At 35.3% G+C, this 25,689-nt stretch overlaps 2 protein-coding genes across 2 annotated transcripts in view; one reads left to right on the forward strand and one right to left on the reverse strand.

Annotated features, from left to right (window-relative positions):
• LOC144435031 (small G protein signaling modulator 3 homolog) overlaps positions 1–22,028 on the forward strand; it is a 59,615-nt gene extending 37,587 nt beyond the window's left edge. The window contains exons 18-21 of the mRNA XM_078123570.1: positions 1,504–1,574; positions 14,797–14,931; positions 15,751–15,931; positions 18,648–22,028. Coding sequence (XP_077979696.1) covers positions 1,504–1,574; positions 14,797–14,931; positions 15,751–15,931; positions 18,648–18,722 — 462 coding nt within the window. The 3' untranslated portion in view covers positions 18,723–22,028. The remainder of the gene's footprint in view (positions 1–1,503; positions 1,575–14,796; positions 14,932–15,750; positions 15,932–18,647) is intronic.
• Positions 22,029–23,546: 1,518 nt separating this feature from the next.
• Positions 23,547–24,140, reverse strand: LOC144435877 (uncharacterized). Its single transcript, XM_078124516.1, has one exon. The coding sequence runs from the start codon at positions 24,138–24,140 to the stop codon at positions 23,547–23,549; it is 594 nt and encodes a 197-aa protein (XP_077980642.1).
• Between the last annotated feature and the right edge of the window lie 1,549 nt (positions 24,141–25,689).

Here is a 25,689-nt window from a genome sequence, read left to right on the forward strand (position 1 = left end):
ACCGGTCTGATGTTCAGCTGTTTTGATGCATGCAAGTTGCAATTTCTCTCTATTGTACCTGTAATAATGATGTTAGAATTCAATACAGAATGATCTAAAAGAGAAGTCTTAAAATCACCAATTCCCTCACATATGAGGTGCCCATTGCTGTCTAATATTTTTGTTAAACCCAATACGTTTTTCAACAAGTTTAAAGTTGAGATGAACTGTCTCAACATTTGTTACATTTTCCATGTTAACTCAATATCTAATCAGGTACTCCAATAACTGCAAGATGCAATTCTCTGTAATATTATTGTTTGAATCCTCAAAAAAAGTTTTTGAACATATTTAAAAATCAGCTGTTCAGTGTTTTGTAGTAAACTTTCTTTTCAAACATTCTGGGGTCTCTTTTCAGAAAGCGGTACTCCTTTGAATGCAGTATTAAGGTTTTAATATCCACACAGTCAACTGTCTTGTCAACAGTTTTGGCAGAATGCCTTTTTCATGTCATAGTCCATAAAGTACAAAGTACAAAATACTGTCACACTCGCATGACAAATTCTAGACACTAAAGAGAACAATTTTTTGGTGTTAGTCAGGTAAAGAGAGGATAGTCATCACACCTGTCAAGTAGATAAAGGGTTAAAGAAAACACTGGAAAGTTCTTTTGTTTTTCAACAAATAGACAAGCTATAAGAGTGCACAGAGCAAACATCCTTTCTGTGTTATTAGTACATTGTGTAAAATGTGATTTCACTCAGTCATGTGTAACATGTCAGAATGTGTATTCTTACATAAATACCCTACACTACAGTCAGGAGATAGTAACACCTGAATAAATCAACCAAGCTACTGCCATTTACTCTTGAAAAATCACACCATTTCTACTCTCTTTCACTGTCAATATTTTCACCTGGCGAGGTCATTCACCAGCCCGCAGCATAGCTCAGTGAAAAAACTCCTTCAAATTGCAAGGATATCGTTTTGTCAATTGTTAAGTATTTTGCGAATGCTGTTACAGGATACTCTGTGTTGAGTATGGTTCACTGAAAACCTAAAGATCTTAATATGTTACACAACTATATCGCTCAAGGGTCACCATTTACTTCATAGCTACTATGGCAGTGAAAATATATGCCAATTAATGTACTTTCAATGATGACATTAAGAAAGTAAAAAGTCCTTCCTAATTACAAAAGGATTGGTATTTGGTGAAGAAAAGGATGTCAAACTTTAAGGCCAGAGTCTAGATAAGGATTAATGTTTGGGTGTGAAAAACAGTTGTCTGGCATAAAAAGTTGGTTCTGAACAAAAGACTGATCCGATGAAATCCCTATTTCTCTTCTAACAAGATAGAAGTAATCCGAGACCTTGGCAGGATTAAGATATTTCAGTTTCAGCACATTGTTTAGTTTGTTAAAATTGTTTACTTTACACTAGCTAGTTTTCCTCTTTTTTTTGACCGAGGACATTTTATGTTAAGTTTTTGTTAATTTTGTGTTTGTTTGGATAATATTTCAGGCTGCAGCCAAGGAGGTAGAGAGAGACTTTGATTCAGTGTATTCCAGATTGGTGCTATGTAAAACATACAGGTACGTGTTTTGTCATTGCTACCTTTAGAGTGGAGTGCTTCTCCAGGAAATAAAGACATTTTCATTTCAACGATAAGTTCTTGAGAGTCATGTCATTGTTTTACATCACCTATATATACATGGAATTTCAGAGAAATATCAAGTTGCAGTTGTCCCCATTTGGGGATCTATGCTGTGGACCACATTGCCTGATGGGAGTTTAGCAGAATGTGTATGCAATGATTGAACAATGAATACTCATAACCTTCAATACCCTTCAGTGAAAATGTCATGAGGCAATGTGGCTTACAAAGCAAAGATCCCCAAATTGGGGACAATTTCAACCTGATGTTTCTCTGAAATTTTGTGTATATGTAGGTAATGTAAAACCATGACATGACTCTCCAGAACTCAAACGTCGTGAAAATATGTTTATTTCCTGGAGTGGCTTTCCTGTTTAAGTCAGTTTGTTACATACATATTTTCAAAACTGTCTGATTAATCATTGTTGTTTGTGTGGTTGTATTATTATTGGAATGATACTCTCAGGAAAACAGCATGTATTCTGGCTCAGTCACGTAAAGCATGTCATGTGTTATTTATGCAGCATTCTTGTAGTTCTTCTAGCCTTTAGAATTCTTGAAAAGTTCAAAGTAATTATGTAACTGACAAGGAACCTACATAACTGTTTGAATTCTTGAAAAGAGCAAGGCGATGTTTAACTGACCAAGTAGGTCATGGCATAATCCCAAAATAAAAGATGAAAAAACAATTTGGGGTGTTTTTTTGACATTTAAAGAAAGTAAATAAACATTAAGTTTTCTTTCTTGCACAGTGATGACATTGAGTTGTGAAGTTCAGATTGATAGGGTTAGATTTGGAGGGTAGCAATTTGGCAGAGATAATGATATTAAACTTCAGAATCCACCCAAGTTGATTGACACTGCCTCTGAGATATCAGTAAACCAGTAAGAAAATAAATCTTTCAAAACAAGACAGGAGAACATGGGGGTATGATAATGGAACTTTGAGATTTGTGATCTTCTGGCAGTGATAGCAAGTCCGCAAATATCTCTTTCTCATTCTTAATATGCATGTCAGATGATCATACAAAATCACAAGAAAATCAAGTTTGTATTTAGCTTGTCAACTGTCGCTGCAAGTAGGCCTATGAAATAAAGACATTTGAGTTGTTAGAGTTCAATGGAGTTACAACTGAGATAACAGTAGTGACTTTTTGCCATCCACCAATTCACTATACTGAATTCAATCTCAGTTTAGCAAATCACACAATGATTCATACAAAGTCTGCTGAGCGTCTCAGAGTCTCCAAAACTTTGATAAGAAGTAATTTGAAGTGTTGGGGTTAGCTGGCTGACAGTTGAGATAACAATAATGACTTTAGAGAATACACAGATATTTCAGTTGGAGAAATCCACTAGTAAAATTTAGTTTATGAGGTAATTCATTCATCCATCCAGGCAGACAGATGTATATACACACGTTCATATTACAACATAGATACATAGATACATACATACATAGTATTACATACATACATACATACATACATACATACATACATACATACATACATACATACACACACACATGCAACCCACTAGCACAAACACACTCACACATACATATACACGTACACACATACATAGTAATTCACATACACACATGTTCACACACTCACATATATACATACATACATACATACATACATACATACATACATACATACATACATACATACATACATACACACATACACACGCACATACACACACACACACATACATGTTACATGTATGTCAAGCATCTGTCAAAGTTGTTGATATAAGTACATTAAATTGATGAGTTTTGAAGGCAATCCACAGGTATTGGATTTAGTATAGACCCATACATCATTAAACTTAATAAATATGAACAGTGAACTTGTCCACATGTCTGTACATTATTAAAAATTTGCTGTAATATGGCTATGTTGTGAAATATCCAGTTTTCTGTGTAAACAAGTGTGAACTTTGTCATTCTTGGCCTCATACTGGCAAGGTTGAGAGTGCGTTGGAATATAATCCCTTATGAGTAATGGCTTGAAGCAGTGTCAAAATGAAGCAGAAACCACTTACAAGATAACATGTAAGACTCCATACATCACCTTTCTACTACTAACCTTGATTACATGGTCCCTTTGTCATAGATTACCGGTATTATCATTAGAAAAACAGTATTATTTATTTTGTTATCATAGTGTGTACTTGGAGGATGTGTACTCCATACATCACCTTTCTGATAAAAATTGGCAACATAATTCCTTTATAAACATTACATATTGTTTACAGATGTATTTGATATTTAATCATAATAAGAGTATTTGTAGGAATTTAGATACACGTCATAAATCAAGTCTGTCTGTGTATATCTATGATTTAGCACTTTTAGTGCTTTATGATACCCAGCTTATTGCTAAGATCTGTTGCTTATCAAGTTGTAGTTTTGTCAACTATTCTGTCCCCGAGATCTCTTGTATTGGTCTCAGGATGGTTTTGGCAACTACCAGGTATTCTATCCTGAGATTTCTTGGTCTTAAGTTGTGGGTTTGCCAACTATTCTATCAAAGTACACTTGGAACTTCAGTTGATCATAAGACCTAACAGTTTCTGTGAGATTTTACCCCCTCTACACATGGATCCTAGGAGCATCAATGTCTGGTTTTGATTGGCTAAATCAGGAGGTGGAGCAATTCATGGTTTACACCCAGTGACATACTTCCAAACACAGCATGATCACAAGTTTCAAAACTCCTCCCCTACAGGAAGTCTTTCATTATACCACCTGACCCACATCCGTAGGTGTTGCTGTAAGAAGGAAAATATTAACTTTCAAAACATTGATTGTTTGTTCCAAAATGTTATGAATAAAAATACAGGAGAAAGTCTGAAAAACAACTTTATGATAAGAATAAATTTTGAATTTAAAGAAAAGAGACAAAACTAGACAAGAGGCCAACGTAAGTATTATTACACAAACAAATCAAGTTTGATAACAGTTTTGGGTTGTCATTGAATATTTTGAATTCCAGTGGACATAATCTTATGTGTATTACAAACACAAGGTAAAAGACTAAAACAAAATGTCCCTGGTCCAAAAAAGTAATGATGTAAAAGCTGGCATTTTGGGTTATTTGTCATATCATGCCATAATTTCAATAAAATATTTGTGTCCTATAATGTAAAACAACAAATCCAAACAAATAAAGTCATGAAAAATAGTTTGGTTTCAGTATGATCTCATCTTGGTTCTGTTTTTTTAAAATAAATGTTAACATCCTGGTCTATGAGGAAGTTTGGGATTCAGTTTTGAAATGACGTCAGATCCAGAATAGTCATCAAAACTTTGCTGTCATAAATGTGGCAATATTTGATAGCGTGAATAAAGTCCACTTGTTCCTAGGTTTGACTGACTGACTCATTTGTCTTGATAAGTTTTGGTTACATGCCTCCCTCCTCTATCCCCTGTGAAGTTTAGGCTTGTTACATTTCCATGACTTCACGAACATAACTATACAGTAACACAATAAAAACAGAATCTAGCATTGATTTTTATTACGTGTTTGCTATTTTGTTCTACAGAAATATCAGGCAGTAGTGATAATCTTAACAGTTTTGGTATCCAGCATTTATTGAAATGTAAAATATTACTATGTAATCAATTTTGTCTGAACTTTCACCATTTTGCTTTGAATTTGATAAAACCAGCTCACAATCTAGCATCAATTTCTGTTAGATTTATAAAGTTTGCTATTTCGTTCCACAGGAAATTTAGGAAGCTGGTGATAAAAGACATCTTAAAAGTATCAAACAAAATACAAGTTACCATCATCTTTGTCTGCACTTTGTCATTTCAATGAAATGAGTTTGAACTTTCGAAATGCTTTAGATGCAAATTTAGTAACAAGAAAAGTATTTTTCTCATCCGAAACAATCAACGCACAGGTGTTATGGGTTTGGAGTTTGATTAACGAAAGAAAACATCATACATTTGTTGCATCCAAACATCCTGTTTTCCCATTCATGCTGTACTTTATACTATATGTACCCCCGCCTAGTTTACATCACCGTGGTCATTATGTTGCAAACACTTCAGATATCCAAAGAATCATTTTTAGTGAGAAAAAAGGGTGTTTTCCTACTAACTAGTCAAGGTTGAAATGACATGTATGGCACATCCGTCATCTTTGATAATAGATAATGTAAACCAATGCATTGAAAGACCACAATGTAGTCAGTGCTATTTCTGGACATACTCTTTTAGGGAGGATCGCACAATGTCGTACACGCTCAACAAACAACATCATTCGTTTCGGTCGAAACCCCCCTCCCCGAAACGAACGTTCACAAGTGCGTGCAGCATCAAAACATTTATATATGATGTAAACTATGATGAAAACTTGTAGCAGTCTCACCACTATGATTGATGTAATGTAAAAATATGATTGTAAACATATTAAAATAGTATCAGAAACCCAGCACCATATCTCACATTAGAAGTAAATTTTAATCAACTTATCAACATCTCAGTAGTAAATACAAAAGCTGTTATCATTTAAGGAATGCAAGTTTTCCGTCAAAATTTTGGTTAGAAGTGTGAAAATGAAGTTCAGCAATCGCACTGACACCAGACCCCCTCCCCTCCTAAATGAATGGAGTTTGCTTATTGAACTTGTGTGACATTGTGCGATCGTCCCTCAGGGAGTTCATGCTGGACACTTCAAGGCAATGAAGAGTTGACTCAGGTGTTCGGATTAGGATAACATTTTAAAACAGTCATCTGGCAAAGCTACAGTGTATAAAAAAAGTTGTTCCACAACAAAATGTAATACTATGCAATTGTCATGTCTGTATTGATAAGATAACACTAATGCAAGAACCTGGGATTGAAACCCTGGTCTTTAAGCCAACTTGAAAAAACATTAGTGTGAATGTAAAGTCAGCCCAGAGTTAAGCCAGGTTAGTCCAGTGGTTGAAGTCAGAATTAGGGTTTACTTTAGACTATCGTTTGAGTGTGAAGGCATTTAGACCAACTCTGGTCCCAATTGATGATGCAATTCTCAGCATTTAAGATGGATTGTACATTTGACCAGCAGCCCAAAAACCAGCACATCCGTTTGAGGACTCCAGACCTTAAGTCCAAGTAGAGTCTTTTCATGTACTGTGATGTCATACTTCAATGGATTATGGACTTGAACACCACCCTAGGAGGTTAGGTGATGTCTAAAACCAAATTTGTCATTTCAGATTGTTGTCTTTGTGTTTACTAGGTTTGTTGGTAGATGATCATACAAATTAGCCATTCTGCAGTCTTCTTGCTCACTAAACCTTACAGTTCATGCATATTTATAAGGAAGTTACAGTCCTTTCCCAAGGCAACCCAGTGTGATTTTACCTCTCTTGAAACCCAGAGAAGATAGACCTGTCCTTCCCGTATAATGCAGTGTTTACATTCTAGATTGATTTTTTTTTGAAATGGTTTTGTCATCTTATGTATGTTTATATGCAGATTTACTTTCTGTATCTTGTTTATTGTCAATTTGTAACGATGTCTGTTATAACCTTGTGGATGTAACACTTAGACCCTTTCTCAATCCTACTATCAGCCTTCAGGTACAAGTAAAATCCACATGTTATTCACAATCTAGAAATCCAGGTGATCCTGTCATGCTCTAGTAAAACCACCGTCTATAAACACCCCTGACAGTAAAAAACAGATGTGAGAAATACTCCTATCCTTGACCTTTTCATTGATGTGGATTCATTCCTCACCCTCATTCAAATCTACCCTGTTGATCGAAAGGCGTGCTTTTCTACTATTTGAACCGCTTCCTTAATCTTATCACCAGATTCAATAACAATTAGATGAAGGCAGTATAATTCCATCAAAGTTGGATCACCTTTATTGACAAAAGAAAGGCTATTTATAGACTTCCGACTAGTTTATAAATAGTACTGTGTAATTTGGCCCACTGTTAATCCATGTGTGGTGTAAACAAGTCTATGTTAGTCTTTCTCCTTAAAAGTACTTCAAATTTACCAACAACCAACAAAATATTCCAATTTCACAGACTCTTCCTCTGACAAGTAAAGACTATGGCAACCTAGTAGGTTGTACCTGTCATTGTGTGTATTGGCTTTAATTATCAGAAAAAGAAATCAGCTTTCTCAAGTAAATAGGATTGCCATACTTCAGTTGAACCCTTTTTGTTGGATTGTTTTGTAAATCCTTTAGCTGCTGATCTTTACCATTCAAAGTCTGATTTAGTGTTGTATAAAAACTAAAGTCTTCTGTCACCACTTGCTCCTTGTAAGTACCAGTTTGTTGTCAATATTATGTTAAGAATATTAAGCTGAAGTAAAAGTGGAGTTTGAAATAAAACCTTATTAAAAGTGAAAACTATATTTTCACCCAATTTTAATATTTTTCTGACAGCATTGTTTTATTAATATTAGTCAGAGACCAACTTGTTTGGAAAAATGTAATTGCCTTGTTTATTTCCATGGCAACAACTCCATATTGTAGTTGAAACAAAGGAGTATACCAGTTATAGATAGTCTAGTTACTATACATGTAGTTGTTTTCAATTTCTGTGATCTCTTTCTCTCCACGTGTAGACAAACGGACAAATTCTAATGAAAATCTAGCTAAATCTCCTGCTGGGGAAGGGCGAACAGTGCATGTCAGTTGTAATCCAACACACACTGACAGGCAGTTGTAATTGGTTTCTTTTGTTCAGTTTGCTACAAACTCATCGAAAACTTCTGAATTTGGAGAAAGCAAAGTATAAGATAGAGAAATAAAAAAAAAACTGTTTCTTCGCTATAAAAATTCATTAAAGGAAGATGTCAATACCCCACTTTGAAAATAAGTGAAATGAGGATGCGATAACATCGTCACGTTTATATCAACGCTCCAATAGCATACTAACGATGCTATCAGTGGTAAGATCAGAATGTTGTAGTAGAGAAACCCATTTGACTATATGGTGGAGATGGTCGAGATGATCTTAGTATATATAGGGATTAGACTTGTTATACTATAGACTATGTAGTGAACAGTGAAGTATTTCGGACACTCAGTATATATTAATTTTTAGGGAAGTTTTGTTTACTTGCATGTTGCTATCTGAATGTTATTGATATAACAAAAATTCACTTTAAAGAATTCATCAATAGACTTGTTGTTATAGTTAATGTATATCAGGAGAGGCTTCTACTGTTTTCAGTGAAAAATGATATCTTATATTAAAAAACACGACATTCCTAAGTAAAAGAGTGTTATTTTGAAGTAGTGGACATTTCATGTCAACAACTCACTTGTCTAATATGTCAGTTTTCCTTCTTAGTTTACCCAATATAGCATGAAAAGTAGTATTTTTTACAGTGAGTAGAGTTGTTAAAAATTTTGATATTAAAATGGAATATCCGAGATAAAGTTCTAAATTTTATAATCGTTTGAAATTATGTCATTGTAATGAGCCAATTTCGTCATCTTGACCTTGATGTTGTGAATCGTAAAGTGAGTGAATTGATCAGAGAGGAGAGAGAATGAGTGAATCAAGAGTCAAAAGGAAATAATGATATTAAAGTAGAAGATCGGAGATAAAATTTTGGATTATATGCTTTGAAATGACGTCACCTCAGTTGACCAATTTCATCATCTTTGTTATTGATGTTGTGAATTGTAAAGTGAGTGAATTGATGAAAGGACAGAGAATGAGTGAATTGAGAGTCAATAATCAGGAGCATGTGAATAACATGGCAGTGTTGTGTGGGTGAGTAGGGAGAGAGAGGTCATGTGAAAGATCAAAGCTTTACTGTCACAGAAGTAGGGCTCATTGGAGTCTCATTGAAATACTAGTGACTATGGCTTCTTAGCTTTCACCATCAACACCAGCTTTTAATCAACTGTTTTTGTTTTCAAGAATGTTTGTCATTCACACGAACAACTTCCGAAGTATGACAACCCTGAAAACAGTCGTTTGTTGAAAGATCCAAACACTGTAAAATTATCACTGGCCTAGTAACATGATTTGAAAGCCAAAGAAAAACCTGAAAAAGAACATCGGTTTGAATTTCTGGAAAATAAAACTTTTCGGTCAAAAGGTCCATCCCAGATGAATTTATATATATACATTTCCTAATGAGTTCAGTGGAGTGGATATTGGAACTTGGCCAAGATAATTAAAAAATTGGATTTGGGTTGCTGGTACATGGGAACCAATGTTCTCCCTTGTCACCCACGTGCCCAGAACTGCTTATTGTCAGCTGGTAGTCGGTATTTACATGCTTGAAGCTCACAAAGGGGAGGGCCAGTGCTGAACTGAAGGAGGGGCCAACTGATTGTCTGTAGAAATCGCATTCTTTACCACCACCATCACCACAAACTAAATTGTTTAGCGTTAAGATGACAATAGTTGGAAAAAGCAATTGAAGAGTTCCTATTAGCAGCGTTGTATCCCGGGGTGACTCATAGTGACTATACAGAAAAACAGCATTGGTTGTCAACAGATCTTATACCCAGGTATCTAATATCATATCACGTACATGTTCTATTTCTATGTATCATGTATTTTAGTGTTTTATACACTCTGTATATTTGTATTCCCCTTCAATATAGGCATACTAAAATAAAATAGTCTCTGTGTGCCTATGATATACTCTTTCTCACGTTTTGGGGTTTTTTCAACAATTTTCTAGAATGAGATCTTTACCAAGAAACTAGTCCAGTTGAACTACAAATATCAGACCATGTTTTATTCAAATAATCTTGTACAAGAACAAATACAACTTCAGTGCTCATTAATCATTTTGATTTTGTGCGTCTGAAGTTTTCAAAGTTGATGTAAATCAATATTTAATCACTTGGAGCATGTCTGTTCATATGTGAATAGACGAACAAAAATAACCAAATTTTTTATGAATGTCATATTATGTATAGATTTTAACATAAATGATAGACAAATTGTTGTACTGATTGTACCAATAAACAAAGTGATTTAATTATTATATATATTGTACTATATACAAAGGAAACCACAGATATAATGACAAGTGATGTTCTTGTATTGTTTTGATGATGGTACCTGTTGTCATTAGTTTCTTTGTTTTCATTGACACGTTTTGAGCCATTACCCCTTTGTCAAACTGTAACCAGGGGCCCTGTCTCTTTTGCCTTTTTTTTTTGTCTTTGTGTCTGTTTTGTAAAATACCCAAGTTCTAATCAATGGACATGGAAAGAGTTCTAGTAGAGATGTTATCTGTTGTCATTAAATGTAGGACATGTCAGTCGATGATACCCTGGGAAAACTTGTCTAGCGATGTGTAAACAATACAAACAAAAGAGGTACTTGGAAATCATGAATAAACATTATCTGTGCTACTGTCTTCATTGACATTGGGAGCCTTGACCAAAGTAGCCCATCACCATTATTAATTCATTCTTTACCTTTGTACTTGGTGTATCTAGGACATCATTGATCCATGGACTGTTATCCTGACTCTGCTAATTACTGTCAACTTTTGCCTACAATCACCTTCACCTCTTGTGAATGCTCTGTTTTGTTGTGCTTTTTGCAAAAAAAAAAAAAAATCTGTGCTCAAAGCGTGAGAGTTCTACGAGTAGAGTAGTTGAACACAAAACATTGGCAAAGTTGCAAGTATAGATTTACATATTCCCCACTATACAGTTAATGGTTGTACAAGTAGTATTTGGGAGAACAATTTAAGCAACAAACAAAACCACAGTACTGATTATTCCATGGAGAGAACAATAAACAAACCAACAAACAATTATGTTTTCAAAATATGAAATCACTTTTAGTTTGACGTACTGCCCTACAGCTGTTTGTTGCAACATTTTGGGGAAACAAAATTTTCCAGAGCTGACTACTTTTCTACAGGCTATTATCTGTTCCAGACTACACTATGTAGTGGATTGTACACTTTTATGAATTGTTTTGAAACAACTTTGATAATCCAGAAACTGCCTCAAATCAAATCAAAGCAGTGGCTGTGTAATCTTTTTGGTCAAGTCATACTGCCATTGATTGCTACTACTGTAGTATAGTATGTGATGGCATTTGTACCATAAACTAAATGAATGTACTGGTGGTAATCAAATAGGACTCAGTTTCTGTTGGTGTTAGATTTTAATCTTGTCATGTAGCTCATTTCCCTTTCCCCAATTACTTCTCTATAGTTTGACAATAGACCAGGCTTATATAATTTATTCAACTGTTAGAACTAAATTAATACATCACATGAATCACAACACACTTGAAATATATGCTATCTTATACCTCATGTCTTTCCATCAATACTATTAAAATGAGGATGAAATGAGATTGACACAAAGACAAATGTTGCAGTTTTTTTTCAGTTTGACTGAATATTGGATAATGAAAATGTTTCATTTTAGTAGTATGTGTGTATTTCGGTAGCTCTCTGTATGAAACATTAGATTTAGTAAAGAAGGTCATGACAATCCAACATAGACAGACAGACAGATAGTTAGATAGCTCGACAGACAGACAGACAGACAGACAGTCAGTCAGAAAGAGGGAGAAAGAGAGGGGGCGAGAGCTCTCTGGGTAACATTCTGTTGTTTGTTAGAGTCATGCATGAGTCACCTTTCTTTAAAGCCAACTTTGTCTCACTTTGAAAATATGGTGTGATTCTATAGAAGCATTCTGGTACCAAAAATAGAACAGAAATAATGTTTGCAGAGTGAAATAGTAATGTTAGGATACTGAAAATATCTGTAGGTGTTGTAAAGCCCCTTTCACTGCAGATTACAATGAGATACAATAAGACATAAGACTTTTGTCATGTCAACAATACCAATGCATCTTAGGAAAAGTTACAAGGGGACACCGTTTTGGCCACATGTAGAGGGTATATTGACAGGCAGTGAATGGAATCAAGCTATTCTACCCAGGGCAATTCTATGTGGTGTATAAAGAACAGCACGTGGTCCTCTTGATTTCTAGTGACCCATCTCTACTATACTACATACCTTTCCTCACCCTGATGCTAGGCGTGTTATTGAGAACCAATTCATCTGAAAAACACTGCCTATTAAACAAGCAGCTCTACCAAATTACTCTAACTATCAAATAACCAACCCCTCCCTGCTTTCTTTTCTTCTGGTTTTGAATGTGTACGGATCATGTGTTTGGAAATATTTAGTAGTTTACTTTCCGGTAATAATCACTTGTTTCAGTAGCAATGTAGCATGGTGTCAGTAAAATAAATAGATGAATGGATAGAGGGAGAGTAAAGTCAATATTATGACAGTGTCGCTGTCTTGCTTTGCTGTGTTTATTTTGTGGTTTGGATGTCAGTCCTAACAACAGGTGTTGTACCTGGTTCCAATCTTAGATGCCAGTCAATGCCCACTATTTTGAACAATAAAGTTTGGTCAATTCAGTTATTCCATTTCCTGTCTTCTCAATGTTCAAGAAGGTCATCTTGTAGAGAAGCTGTAACTGATACCAAAAGTTTCCTGCTTTCCTAATTCAAACTATTTTTGGTCTCCATCAATCTCACTGATGGAAAGTGACAGAGGCTGGAAATATCATTTCCTTTTCTCAAAGGAAAGTTCACTTGGTATTCCGGTTAAGGTCAACACAGCAGTAGTAAAAGTGGACACCTGTGTAGCCGTCATAAGGTTTTAGACTTCCAGTCCGGATCATTGACTAACTAAGCAGTACTCCTTGTCAAATATACCATCTGATACGGTCCCCTTCCTGTCCACACTTACATAGCACATTAAACAGTTCAAAATAGAGACAGATTACAAATCAATATCCGGAATAATGACTTGATGAAAAACACACTTGGTTTGAGGCAATCACAGTAAATAAAATACTAGCAGACATTTTATAAGATTAGTCTTTAAAAAAAAGTTGAACGTCATCATTAAAAGTTACAGTAGCTGTGAAAGTTATTCTGATTTATTTATAGACTTTTGTTGTATACTGTAACCTGCCTTTGTTATTGTAAAGTACATGTTATAGTTGAATGACTAAGCTCTGCTATAAACTCCACATCAAGTACACCACTAGCCTAGAGACTTGGCTATCTGGCTCAACAATATTGTTTGCCCAAATTAAAGTGAATAAACATTGTCAAACAAAATAGCCAAGCCTCTAGACTAGTTTTACACCACTATAGTGAAATTGATTTCAGGATCCAAATTCAAAACCAAGTTATAGATATGGTGAAGCATTTGAAAGATAAACACACATTTTGTAGGTTTAGTTCTCCATGGGATAGCATCAAAGTACAATAGTCTATTGGGATTGAATTCCACAAATTGATTTTCACTACAGGAAATGGTTTATATACAGTGATGTTGAATTTGCCAGGTACAGTGAAATACTGGCGGTACATTACAGAGTAGTATATGTAGCTATGTATGAGATAAAAAATGTTTTCTCAGATGAATTTCTTGAAAGATGAGTTTGATATCAATCAGATTAAAATCTGATGTGGTGAAAGATATCTTTATTTACCTCTATTTCCATGGCTTTGTGCCATTTGTTTTGTTCCGGGTGATCACCACCGCTTTCACCACATCGGATTTTAATCAGATTGAGTTTGATAATATGATTATAAAGGCTCAGCACTGTGTATCAGGATTTCCTATATGGGAAGGGGAAACTCGGGGAAAGGGTTTCAAGGTTTCATTCATGGTCCATGGTCATGTTGGGTTAAGAGAAAAATTTGGGAGAAAAAAGAACAGGTTTTTAGCAGAGCTATAGAAAATTTGATCATGTATGAAAGAATGCTCCTCTTTTTTTTGTATGGCTCTACTGATATGATAGCAAGAAACTTTTATCCATGGGTCTTTGATATTAGGGAAGGATTCATAGGTCTTTATATAATAAGGATAAGCTATGTCAATGTGTATCATCGTCGCAAACCACAGGCTGTTTTATGGCAACGTTCTTAATGAACCTCCCAAAATGTAGTGGTAGAAATAATAACTCTGGTTTAAGAGAATGATGTGTATCTACAGTGTTTTTCTTAGCCATTGTCTTAGCCTATGAATACGGCCCACAAAACAGCTCTTTGTATTTACGTTGGCAATATTAAAACTAGGTTATCAGTTTATACAGTAATATTGACTTTGTACATTTTTTTAATTATGTTGTTTTGTCTTTGTTTATTTCTAGGTTAGATGAGGATGGGAAAGTTCTAACACCAGAAGAAATACTGTACAGATGTGTACAGTCTATAAATTTAACACACGATGTAGCACATGCACAGATGGATGTCAAATTCAGATCTTTAATATGTGCTGGACTTAAGTAAGTTATACTATCAAATATCAATAGAGCTGAGATGGATCAGTAGATAATATAATGATAAATGATGACACCATGAACCTTGTGTAATGTCTTATGATAAACTTTATATGATATTGTGGATACATCATATAGCAAAATCAGATAAAAACATGACAGTGATTAGAATTGACAGAACAGTAGATAGCACATAACATTGCAGCTCCATGTTGGAGCATTAGTGATGTACATGTACAACATTTCTGGTTAGTGATAAGGTCCTTTCAAAAGAAAACTGGGTAAATCCTCCAAATTATATCTGCATTATAATATGGCCCTGAGCTGATTATTATATAGGCAGGCAGTTTCAGAACAAATATCAGTGAGTTAGTGCTCTAAATTTTTATAATAGAGAGAACTACAGGTAGGTATTGTTATGTGTTTTTGTTATGCACTATTGAATGATACGACTTGTATTGATGTGTGCACACATGCTGTTTGTGTTTGCACTGCAGTGCAATACCAAAACCATTATTGCATATCTATGCAAATGAGCACACAATCATTCCATGAAATCATGTGAAGAAAGACATATTTCCAGAAGTTGCTGTCTTTGAGTGTAATAATAACAGAACCCCATGACATGTGAGTGCTAGTGTGGTATGTGAACTCATTCTTACTGGGTCTTCTGCTGTATTTTAACTCAGCCACAGAAAGTCACCACAAGTACTAGTACAAATACATTGAGTACTACACCATACAGGTACTCCTGTGTCATGGTTGTACTGTCATATACTTTCTAACTTTACAATAAACAATCATTTTCATGTGTTTCATTCACAGTGAACAAGTACTACATCTATGGTTGGAAAGTTTGTGTGCAAGTGAATTTATTGTAGAGAAATGGTATTACCCTTCATCCTTCCTCCGGAGCCCTGGCTGGGTACAAATCAAATGTGAATTACGAATACTTTCCAAGTTTGCTTTCAACTTGTCACAAGACTATGAACTTCCAAGGAAAGAGGTAAAGGCCTTTTAATATTACCGTCCGTGGTTTAGTTTACACATATTTCATGGCATAGACTACTGTAGTTCTGGTAAAACTGACCAACCATTTCATTTTCAATGGTTTCAAGTGACACATGTAAACAGAGTGTTCGTTGGTCATTTGCCCTTGCCTACCATCAGAGCACAGACCACCACAATTCAATTCAACACTGGTACAATAAAGTATCGGGGGGGGGGGGGGGGGGGGGGGATAAATTCAAATTGGAGTTTTTCCATCAAACAATTCTAGTATAAATAAAAATGTTAATATCGATGAATGCTTTTTATGAACAGTTGATTGCATAATAAGGATTTCCTCCACATTTTTTAAACATATAAAAATTACGCCATCGGATCATTTGTAAGTTGTATCTGAGATACCTGGGTTCAGTCGGTTGCAAGTAATGGTTAAGTATACTTCAATAAATAGATAACTCAGTTTGCACCCCTTTATTAAAGTTAGCTGACAATATTCAAGTTCTTGAGACATGTTTCCTAAATTGTACACCAGACATAATGGCTATACCATCTATCTTAGGCCAAAAAAAAAATTGTTTCTGGTCAGCACGCGCATCACTTAGATACCGTCGTGTCGGTCTCTTTTCTTTCATGTTTGTCCAGCCCATGCAGTGAGTGGATCAGGGGAAACACAAAAATAACCTTCCCTACTTCAGTGAAGACAACTGCAGAGCCAATCATGAACAAGCAAATGACATCTGCCCCACATACACTCTTGCTCTAAAGTACTAAATAAAAAAGAACAGTAACTGCCACACATAATAGATTGAGTGACAGGTTTGTTGAGAACAAAAAAAAATAAAAATAAAAAACCACTTTACACAAACTGTCCTGACCAGAAACAATTCTTTTTTTGTTGTTGGCCATATCACCTCATTTCACTGAGTTGTGTGTGATTGTATTGCTTTATGTGTTATTTATTACAACAGTTACCTGATAATGTATGAAACTACTCATGATAAGGCTGCTAATTGTAGCGATATAAGGATTAATCTCAAATAGCTGAGTGATTTTATAGCCTTAATTCCAACCACAAAATGAGTCAAATCCTTGGCTAGTAGTGATAAGACTACTAATTATAGCAGTATTTGGAGATAGTTCCAGAGTTGAGTGTATTTAGTGTGGTTGTGTTGTCATTTATTTCAACCAAATCTATCTGTCAAATCCTAAAACTGTTGTGATAAGACTACTAATTATAGCAGTATTTGGAGATAGTTCCAATATTGAGTGTATTTAGCGTGATTGTGTTGTCATTTACTTCAACCACATTTATCTGTTCAATCCTCAAACTGTCATTATCAGAGTACTTGATATCACAATGTTTAGATAAATCTGTAAATTATACCCTAATTGTTTTGCTGAATATCACGGTCTTTGTTAGACAGAAACCATCCAATTATCCCAAGTTGTAAATCAGTGACTTGTACATGCACATAACAGTTATTGCAAGTTAAGAACTGTGAAATGTAATAGGTATACTTGTGACCCCATACAAGTAATTCAAAGCTTGTGATTGAATTCTAACATTGATCAGGGACATAACCGTGACTTTGAATCAAGAATGCTATATGTTAAAGATGGCTTACTTGTTGGGGTTTGATTCATTGAAGTTTCTGAACTGCAAGATTTATTGAATTCAAATTATTATTCATGGTAAGGATGGTACAAAGTAAGTAAAAGCTGCCCAAGTTCCACAGGTATTCTTCCAGGGTCCAACTAAAATTACAGCACAATGTAAAAGATATAGATATGTGTGATATTTTTGTGATCAACCTGTCTCTGTTACCATGGTTTCCAAGCCTTAGCAAACACACTCTAAAACAAATTGAACAGTTCATCATTTATCGTACTGTATATACTCACTACCATAATAACACATGCTATCTGTGACTCTTCTCATGCCTAGCTCAATGAGGAATCAGCTGAGATAAAATATCAAATTCAAACAAAATCGCTGACACAGTCATTACATACCATGTCTTTGTTGATTGATCACAGAATTCTGCCCAATAACAAGTTAGTGTATATTGGGGGCAGGTACATAATGTCCAAATATGGTACATTTGTCAGCTGAGGATGCTACTTATACACACAGTGTGTACATCATTCTAACAGTTGAGGGTTTACTCATTTGCATGAATAACGTTTGTTTCATGCATGATTTCTCATTGAGCTAGTCATACAGAAGAGATGATTTGATACCACGTGTAGCATCGAAACGTTCATAAAACAGTGAATTTCAAACCCTGTAAATACAACATAACTAGTTTGTCTATATAGCTCACAAATGTGCATATCTTTGAATATGCTGTAGTTTAACACACACACACACACACACACACACACACACACACACACACACACACACACCCATCACTTTTATTTTCTCACATGTTGATACAGTTCATGAATGTAAACATTGATATACAGAGTCTATTTTAACATCACAACAAAGTCATGTTCCATATTCATGATTTCTAAACTTTGAATTTTCCTGATAAACGTAAACTCTAATATACTTACCATAATAAATCTGTGTTCCATGTTCAGAAACTGTATATGTTGAATTTCTGAAAGTCTCATTTGTTGAAAATCTCATTTGTTGAAAAATGTCAGTGATATATTTTATTATCTGTTTTCTGTATTCAAGACATCAAATCTTCTTGTACTTGCAGGTGTCAGCACCACTGAAAGAGAGTGTACGAGACATGCTTGTAAAACACCATTTATTCAGCTGGGATCTGGACTAAATCACTTCATGCTAGCTACCACGGAGCCCCCAGCAGAATACATATCATGTACTTTAATGTTGTCAGTCACCTAAGGGAATGCAAAATTAACTATTGTTGTGAACATGCCTGGGAATATTAACATCCAAACTGTAAAGACTTCAAAGCTGTAAATGGCTGCATGAACAGGAACACCTACAAAACATTATATTTTACATGTGATCTATATTCATGAGGAGGCAGAAGCACCTGCAACGATGACTAGTTTTTCATGACTTCATGTTCACATGTTCAAACTACTCTGGTAATACATTCTGTAAGGTGTGATAAAGAGAGAGAACGACTTCTTCCTGTAACATGGAAATGAGTGGGATGATGGTGACTTTTCTCCATGGAGTATAAAACTCCCAAACAACGTCAGATTGGAGGTATTATTTAGGGTGATAGTAAACTGTAGGCAAAGTTATTACATGAAACTATGTAGCAGATACCTTCTACATTGTGGCATTATACTTGTATGCCATTGCATTGTGACCTCTTTCAGAGGCTTAGTACCAACTCCATACAGAACACACTTTTAACAAATTTAGGAACTGAACTTGTCAAGAATAAAATCTTTGTTCAACACTTTCTTTTTATCAATCTTCTTCAAACTATCGGCCATTTTCTTGCCCAAACTGATCTTTTATTTGACATTCAGACCAAAATTGTGTATGAGCTTCCACTGAATATGGTCTCTATCAGAGAATCAAGTTAATAAGGCTTCTTTATGCTGCTGTATGTAGTACAATCTAATGATACCACCTTGGTGTGAAAGACCTACTATACTCTGTAAAACATCTCTCCCATCCCAAAGTAGTACACTGTAACATTTCATCTATCTATCCCTATAAACTAGTGCTACCCTCCCACACCAGCAGGGTATCCTGTTGTAAAAGCAGATGAAAACAAATAATGAGAATCTTGGGTTTCTACCACTTTATGATCAGTAGATAGGATGCATCTTAAATTTACATGAAGTTGGAATGCCTACCATAGTAGTAATTATCTATATATTGGCAGAGCTATTCCAGTGCAGTCACCAATATGTAACTTACAAAGTTTGTAGATCTACTCTCACATAGCCACAATTTTATTACACACAGTCTTTATAATTTATCATCAATGTTTTTGTTACCAGGTGGTAAGGCAAAATCTACCTGAGTTTACTATTAGAATAAGGTATATGGTATGGAAATCTTTGCAATTTTTACTAGACCTTCTCACTCTTTTACTGGGGTTCTCCAAAATTTAGCAAAATACCGTAAAAGTACTTCTGATATTTACTATACAATGTGTGTGCTGTATACTTCACTAAACACTGCCAAGTTTGTTATCTATGATTTACTCAGGTGTGTATTACCATGATATAGACTTTGTTTCTCTCCGACTTTTATGGTAATATCTAGTTTACTATGTATATGATTACCTTGATGTACAGCTCGACAGGACTCATTGTTTAACAATCTTTGGATTAAAAAAAGTTAAAGTACAAACCAAAATTCCTTTACCTTGATAATCTGTAAATCACAGACCCTACAAGAGTGTATGATCTATGGTAGAATCCATTTGATGTCAATAACAGACACGAACTGTTATGTTGATCTGATTAAGAGGTCGTCTGTTCTAATCCATTTAAGGACTCTGACATTAATCTGATTAAGAAATCTTAATCATATGTTAATCTGACTGGTGACTTGTGGTCAATGTTACGCACATACACATGAACCCTAGTCCAATAAACTATACCAGTATCAGGGCTTGAAATCAACTTTTTTCTTTGGCCGTCCTAGTGGGCTACCAATTTCAGAAATTGTCAGCCCAAGGATGGTGACCAGTAGACTTATATTCCTGAACTGAAAACAGAGTTCCTCTATTGGAAATACGTGTGTTATTAAAATACTTTATGTCTGTAAATCTTCCATTCTTAAATCATCACATAATCAGTGGTAGCCCAAGTTGGCTACCAGCTGCAAATTATGGTAGCCCCATGATAAGGATTGGTAGTGTGTGGACAGAGGACTTCTAATTTATTTCATTTCCATTTTAAAACATCTTTTCTCATAAATATTTGGTTTTTTATTTTAGTCTATGTGATGTAGTTTCAATATCACTATACATAGCTTTAGTTATAGCATCTCCTCTCAGACGAGGCCCTGCATAATAACTTATTAATTCAATTTTAGTAAATTTTGACTTTTTATCTACCTATTATTAAGTTTTAATGTTCAGTAACTTTCTATTTCGTCATTTTTTTTTTCGAAAACTCATAAATTTTCTGGTTATGATATTCCATTCGATGAATTTGTTAGCTTGGTGGTAAATTTCTGCAAACAAGAAGTGATTGTTGGCTTGGTGGGCAATCTCTGTAAACAAGAGGTTATTAAAGTTGTTATGAAGTACTGCCATTTAATGCAGGTGAAACATACCAGTATAATATGTGGTCATGAGAAAATGTTCTAGAATTCAACCATGTCAGAATATGTCCATTGATAGCAAAGTCGCTAATTATGGTCATATTTACCCTAAACAAATGAAAGTAAATTTTAGCTAATGCATAAGAGAGTTGTTCATGAATTCGGATCCCATATTTAATGTGCTTTCCTCCCTATGAGATAGACTGTAGCAGTGTTTTGACATTCTTGCAAGACTTGTAATGTGAAATATAATGTATGTTGGATAGTATTTACTTTAATATGTGTTTTTGCTAAGGGTAGTAAGTGGTATTATCATGGAAGTATAACCCATTATTGGTTATAAATGTACATATGTCCATGAGACAATCTACCCGTGTTCACTGGTCACTATACCAGAGGTACAGAACATAATTATTGTACCATACAATATTGATATGTATGGAAATCTATGCCAGTTTTATCAGATTATCTCTCTCCTTGATAATCGAGGGATCCCAATCCTTAGCAAAATCAAGGTATACTACCAGGAGTCTACAAGACTCAGTGTGTAAGTTTAGATGTACCCTAGAATTGAAGTAATCAGGGATTTGAAATTTTGTTTCCCCCCTCTGAAAACAAAATTTAAAAATCCCTGATTACCTCAATTCTAAGGCTAGTTTAGATGATGACATCAGTGGGAAGCAGTGTATTATATATTTAAATTCAATTCAGTACAACATTGTAATAGCATATTTATTATTTCCATAGAGTCTTGTAATGTGGAGTTTTGTATAGACTAGCTAATGTTGCCAACTGTCTTGGTCCACTTTTAAAAAATATGTAATGTTATCTAAAAGATGTAAATGAAAATATGATGAATAAATTATGTATAGGAAGATATGGTGTGTGTGGTTTCTAATTTCTAATAAGAGAGTGGTCATGTCATGGGTACACTGGTTAGAAACATGGACCTTCAAAGACTAATTATTCAATATTTTCCTGTTCAGCCAAGGAAACTTAGATTGACCTAAAGGGTAGTGACAACCCATAGGTCATGAGTATTTTCTGACTTTGCTGATATAACTGTATCTCTGCAAGCATAATATATGAAAGAAATTTAGGAAAAATGTCACTAAATTTTGAGCATTGCATGCAGTACCAATAACATAGTTGTATGGTTTTCATGATGCAGAGAACCCAGGAAAAAAATTCAGGTAGTCTGTATTTAGTCATGTGGTAGCCAACAACATAGTCTAGCAACCACTTGTCAGATTTATGCCTAGCTCTTCAACCTAGAAGAGCAAAGAAGCAGTATCCAATGCAGTGATTTACTAGTAACTACATTTGTGGACCAGTTGCATACATGAGCTTTCATTACTGAAAAATATGTGGCCAAGTATGTTCAGTGTTTGTATAATTATGTACAAAATAGTTGATAGGGCATGTAATATTGGCATCATGTAACATGCTGAAAAGTATATATGTAATATGGTATATCCATCCATAGACAGTGGAGAGGAATTGTTTCTCCAGTCTATGATTCTTCATATATAATGTAGTAGTATTTGAATCAAGATAGAGGGACTAGGGGTCAGGACAGACACCTTAATAATTTGTACGAGATGGCAAATCTGTCATATTGCAAGCTTTGTCCAAGAAACTATGACACGTATATGTGGGCCCATATTGTATATTATACTAAGGAAATAAAAATATTTGCCATCAATATATAGGCAGAAGCCGTCAGGAACACGACCGCCTAGTTTCCAGATTATTCTACTTTGCACAAATTGGTTATCAGATGGGAGCTACAAATCGAAAATGCTCAATTGTAACGAACTGTGTTTTAACACAAAAAGAATGGAGACTGAAAATCGTGTTACATACATTCATGTAAGCATTTTTTTGTCATGTCTGTATTTGCAACGATTTTTCTATTGTAAGTTTAAATATTTCAAAACATCGCACATTTCACTACATTTTTCAAATGTTTTTGAAGCGTTACAAAATCTTGTCTACGGGGCAAATTGAGTGACAACCGTCTCGCATTGTTAAACGTATTCCTGAACACTGGCATGGTAATATTTTAGGCGGGCTGAACGGCAGATGTCGTTGGAACAAATCAAGTGGCCGCAGTAAATCACAGACCTTGTCTACGAGCAAACCATAGATAGACCATACACGTGTAGGGTCTATGAGTAAACAAATCAGTACAAAACCAGAGATAGAGACAAAAGACATTCAGGCAGCAACAATCAATAGAGACGAAAATTGACAAAGACAGTAGACAATATAAAACATAACAATTAACACATACCAGTAGACAATCAGTTGGTCGGTATTTCTCTTTTTGGAGGATGTGTTGGCCCTGAAAAGGGCCGTTTGGTTTAGGTTTGATAGGGAAGACCACTTATTTCTTGGCCTTTTTACCCTTGCCAGCTTTCTTTGCTGGTTTAGCCTTCTTCGGGGATTTCTTTGGTTTGGCTGCTGCCTTGGGCTTCTTGGCGACTTTCTTTGGTTTCTTCTCAACCTTAGCCTTGGGTTTCTTTGCCTTTGGCTTCTTGGCCACCTTCTTGGTCTCCTTAGGTTTCTTTGCCTTGGGTTTCTTTGCCTTTGGCTTCTTGGGTTTCTTTTCCTTGGGCTTCTTGGTTTTCTTTGCCTTTGGTTTCTCAGCCTTCACTTTAGGGTTGAGCTTGAAGCTTCCAGACGCACCCTTGCCCTTGGTTTGAACCAATTTCTCGCTGGCTACACCATTTTTCAGAGCACGGCGAATGAATGGGGTGATCTTTTCGATGTCGACTTTGTAGTTGGCAGCGACGTATTTCTTGATGGCCTGCAGAGATGAACCGTTACGTTCCTTCAGACTAGTAATAGCAGCAACTACCATTTCCAGGGATTTGGGATGTGCTGGAGGTGCCCTTGGCTTTTTAGGCTTCTGTGCCTTCTTCGGTGATTTTGCTGGGGCAGCAGCGGTGTCGGGAGCAGCGGCGGCGTCGTCAGACATGTTGAGTTGTTATGGAAGGTTTCAGACGTTGAGCAATGAAGTCAGATGAGATTCTGAATTTCCCGCTGCATAGCTTGGTATATATATCATCTAAATGCGAACGTCGGAGGAAACACACTATTAAGTCTTGTCCTATTCTTCCAAGGTCATACTGAACGCACCACAACTTTGTGCTTCCAATATTTTTTCTAACGTTTCATTCTTTCATGACCGTACCTTTCATAATCAAAGTTTGGATTTGTTTCGATTAATGAGACTTTAAAGCTTGTTTAACAGTTATGTGTGTACGCTTTAAGCCGTTAGTTTTGAAGATAGGCACCAAGAAAATCATGTGAAGCGTTACAGAAAACTTGACATACTTACTACAAAGCAAATAAAAATAATGAAAATCTATGCCGCTCCTCATTTGTTTGTAAGAAGTAATAAATCCATATATTCAACAGTCCATACACACAATTCTATCGAATAATAGAGACTTTTCGGTCAACTTTTATGTTTTTCAAAAAAAGTTTATAAGCACACTTCGGCCATGTTAGCTGCAACCTTTCATGACAACGGTCAGTTCTCATGTCAATATTGTAAATCGCGTCTTTACCGTTTGCTGTGCATTTTCAATGTAAAACTGTGGAATATACGATGGGTAACTCCACTAAACACATCAGAATAAAAATATTTCATTTTCGATGACATTTTATTTCTTTATTTTGGTTATTTCTATATTGTTGACACTGCAGCATGTATTTATCTGCATACATTATGTTCGCTCGGCATGGTATATCATGGGTCGGATAAACTACCATTTTTCTCTGTTTTTCGGCATAGGTAACATATGATTCGACTTTTCATATTAGTTTGCTCTGTTAGTTTTAGTCTAGCAATTTTACTTCGTCGTAAATAATAGTTTCTCTTTGTGAACCACATTCGATGGGTGATGTGTACGTGATTTTGTGTGAGGCAACGTGCAACATGGCGTCTTGCACATACACATTATACAGAGATGCAAGTATTTTTAGTTCATAAATACACATTATCTGCCATGTACCTCAGGGCTTTGGAGTATGGAGAATTGTGCGTTATGTAATGTTAGTGTGTGCAATATTTGATTTATAGTTGAGAGTTAGAAATCGTCTGCATTCTGTAAGTCACGTGTAGCGGTAACATGTACACATGTATATGGATCGTACATTGCTTTGAAGTTTCAACTTAAGTGCGCCAAGGCAGCTAGCTGTGCCGTATTTTTGACGCCGGGTCTTATCCAAATGATAAAACTTGGTAGAATATCACTTTTACTGTATATAAGTGACAAGAGGGTAAATATTTTGATTTTACACTTATGTTTAGAAATATTGCACATTTTTCTTCTTCAAATTTTGGCATGACATGGCATGACATGGTATGGTACTACATATGTATGTGCTACGTTGATCTTTCTGTTCACATCGTGGTAGTATATGTTTAAATTTGCTATGGTCCAAACACCGAACATCCTCAGCCGTTTACAGCATGTCTCGTACTTGGATCTTGTTAGCACCTTCGGATATTCAAGTTG

The sequence above is a fragment of the Glandiceps talaboti genome, chromosome 5 (genome assembly GCF_964340395.1).
Source record: "Glandiceps talaboti chromosome 5, keGlaTala1.1, whole genome shotgun sequence".
Lineage (NCBI taxonomy): Eukaryota > Metazoa > Hemichordata > Enteropneusta > Spengelidae > Glandiceps > Glandiceps talaboti.

Excerpts from the sequence above, each read along its gene's own strand:
- LOC144435877 (XM_078124516.1), bottom strand. The coding sequence starts at position 24,140 with ATGTCTGACGACGCCGCCGCTGCTCCCGACACCGCTGCTGCCCCAGCA.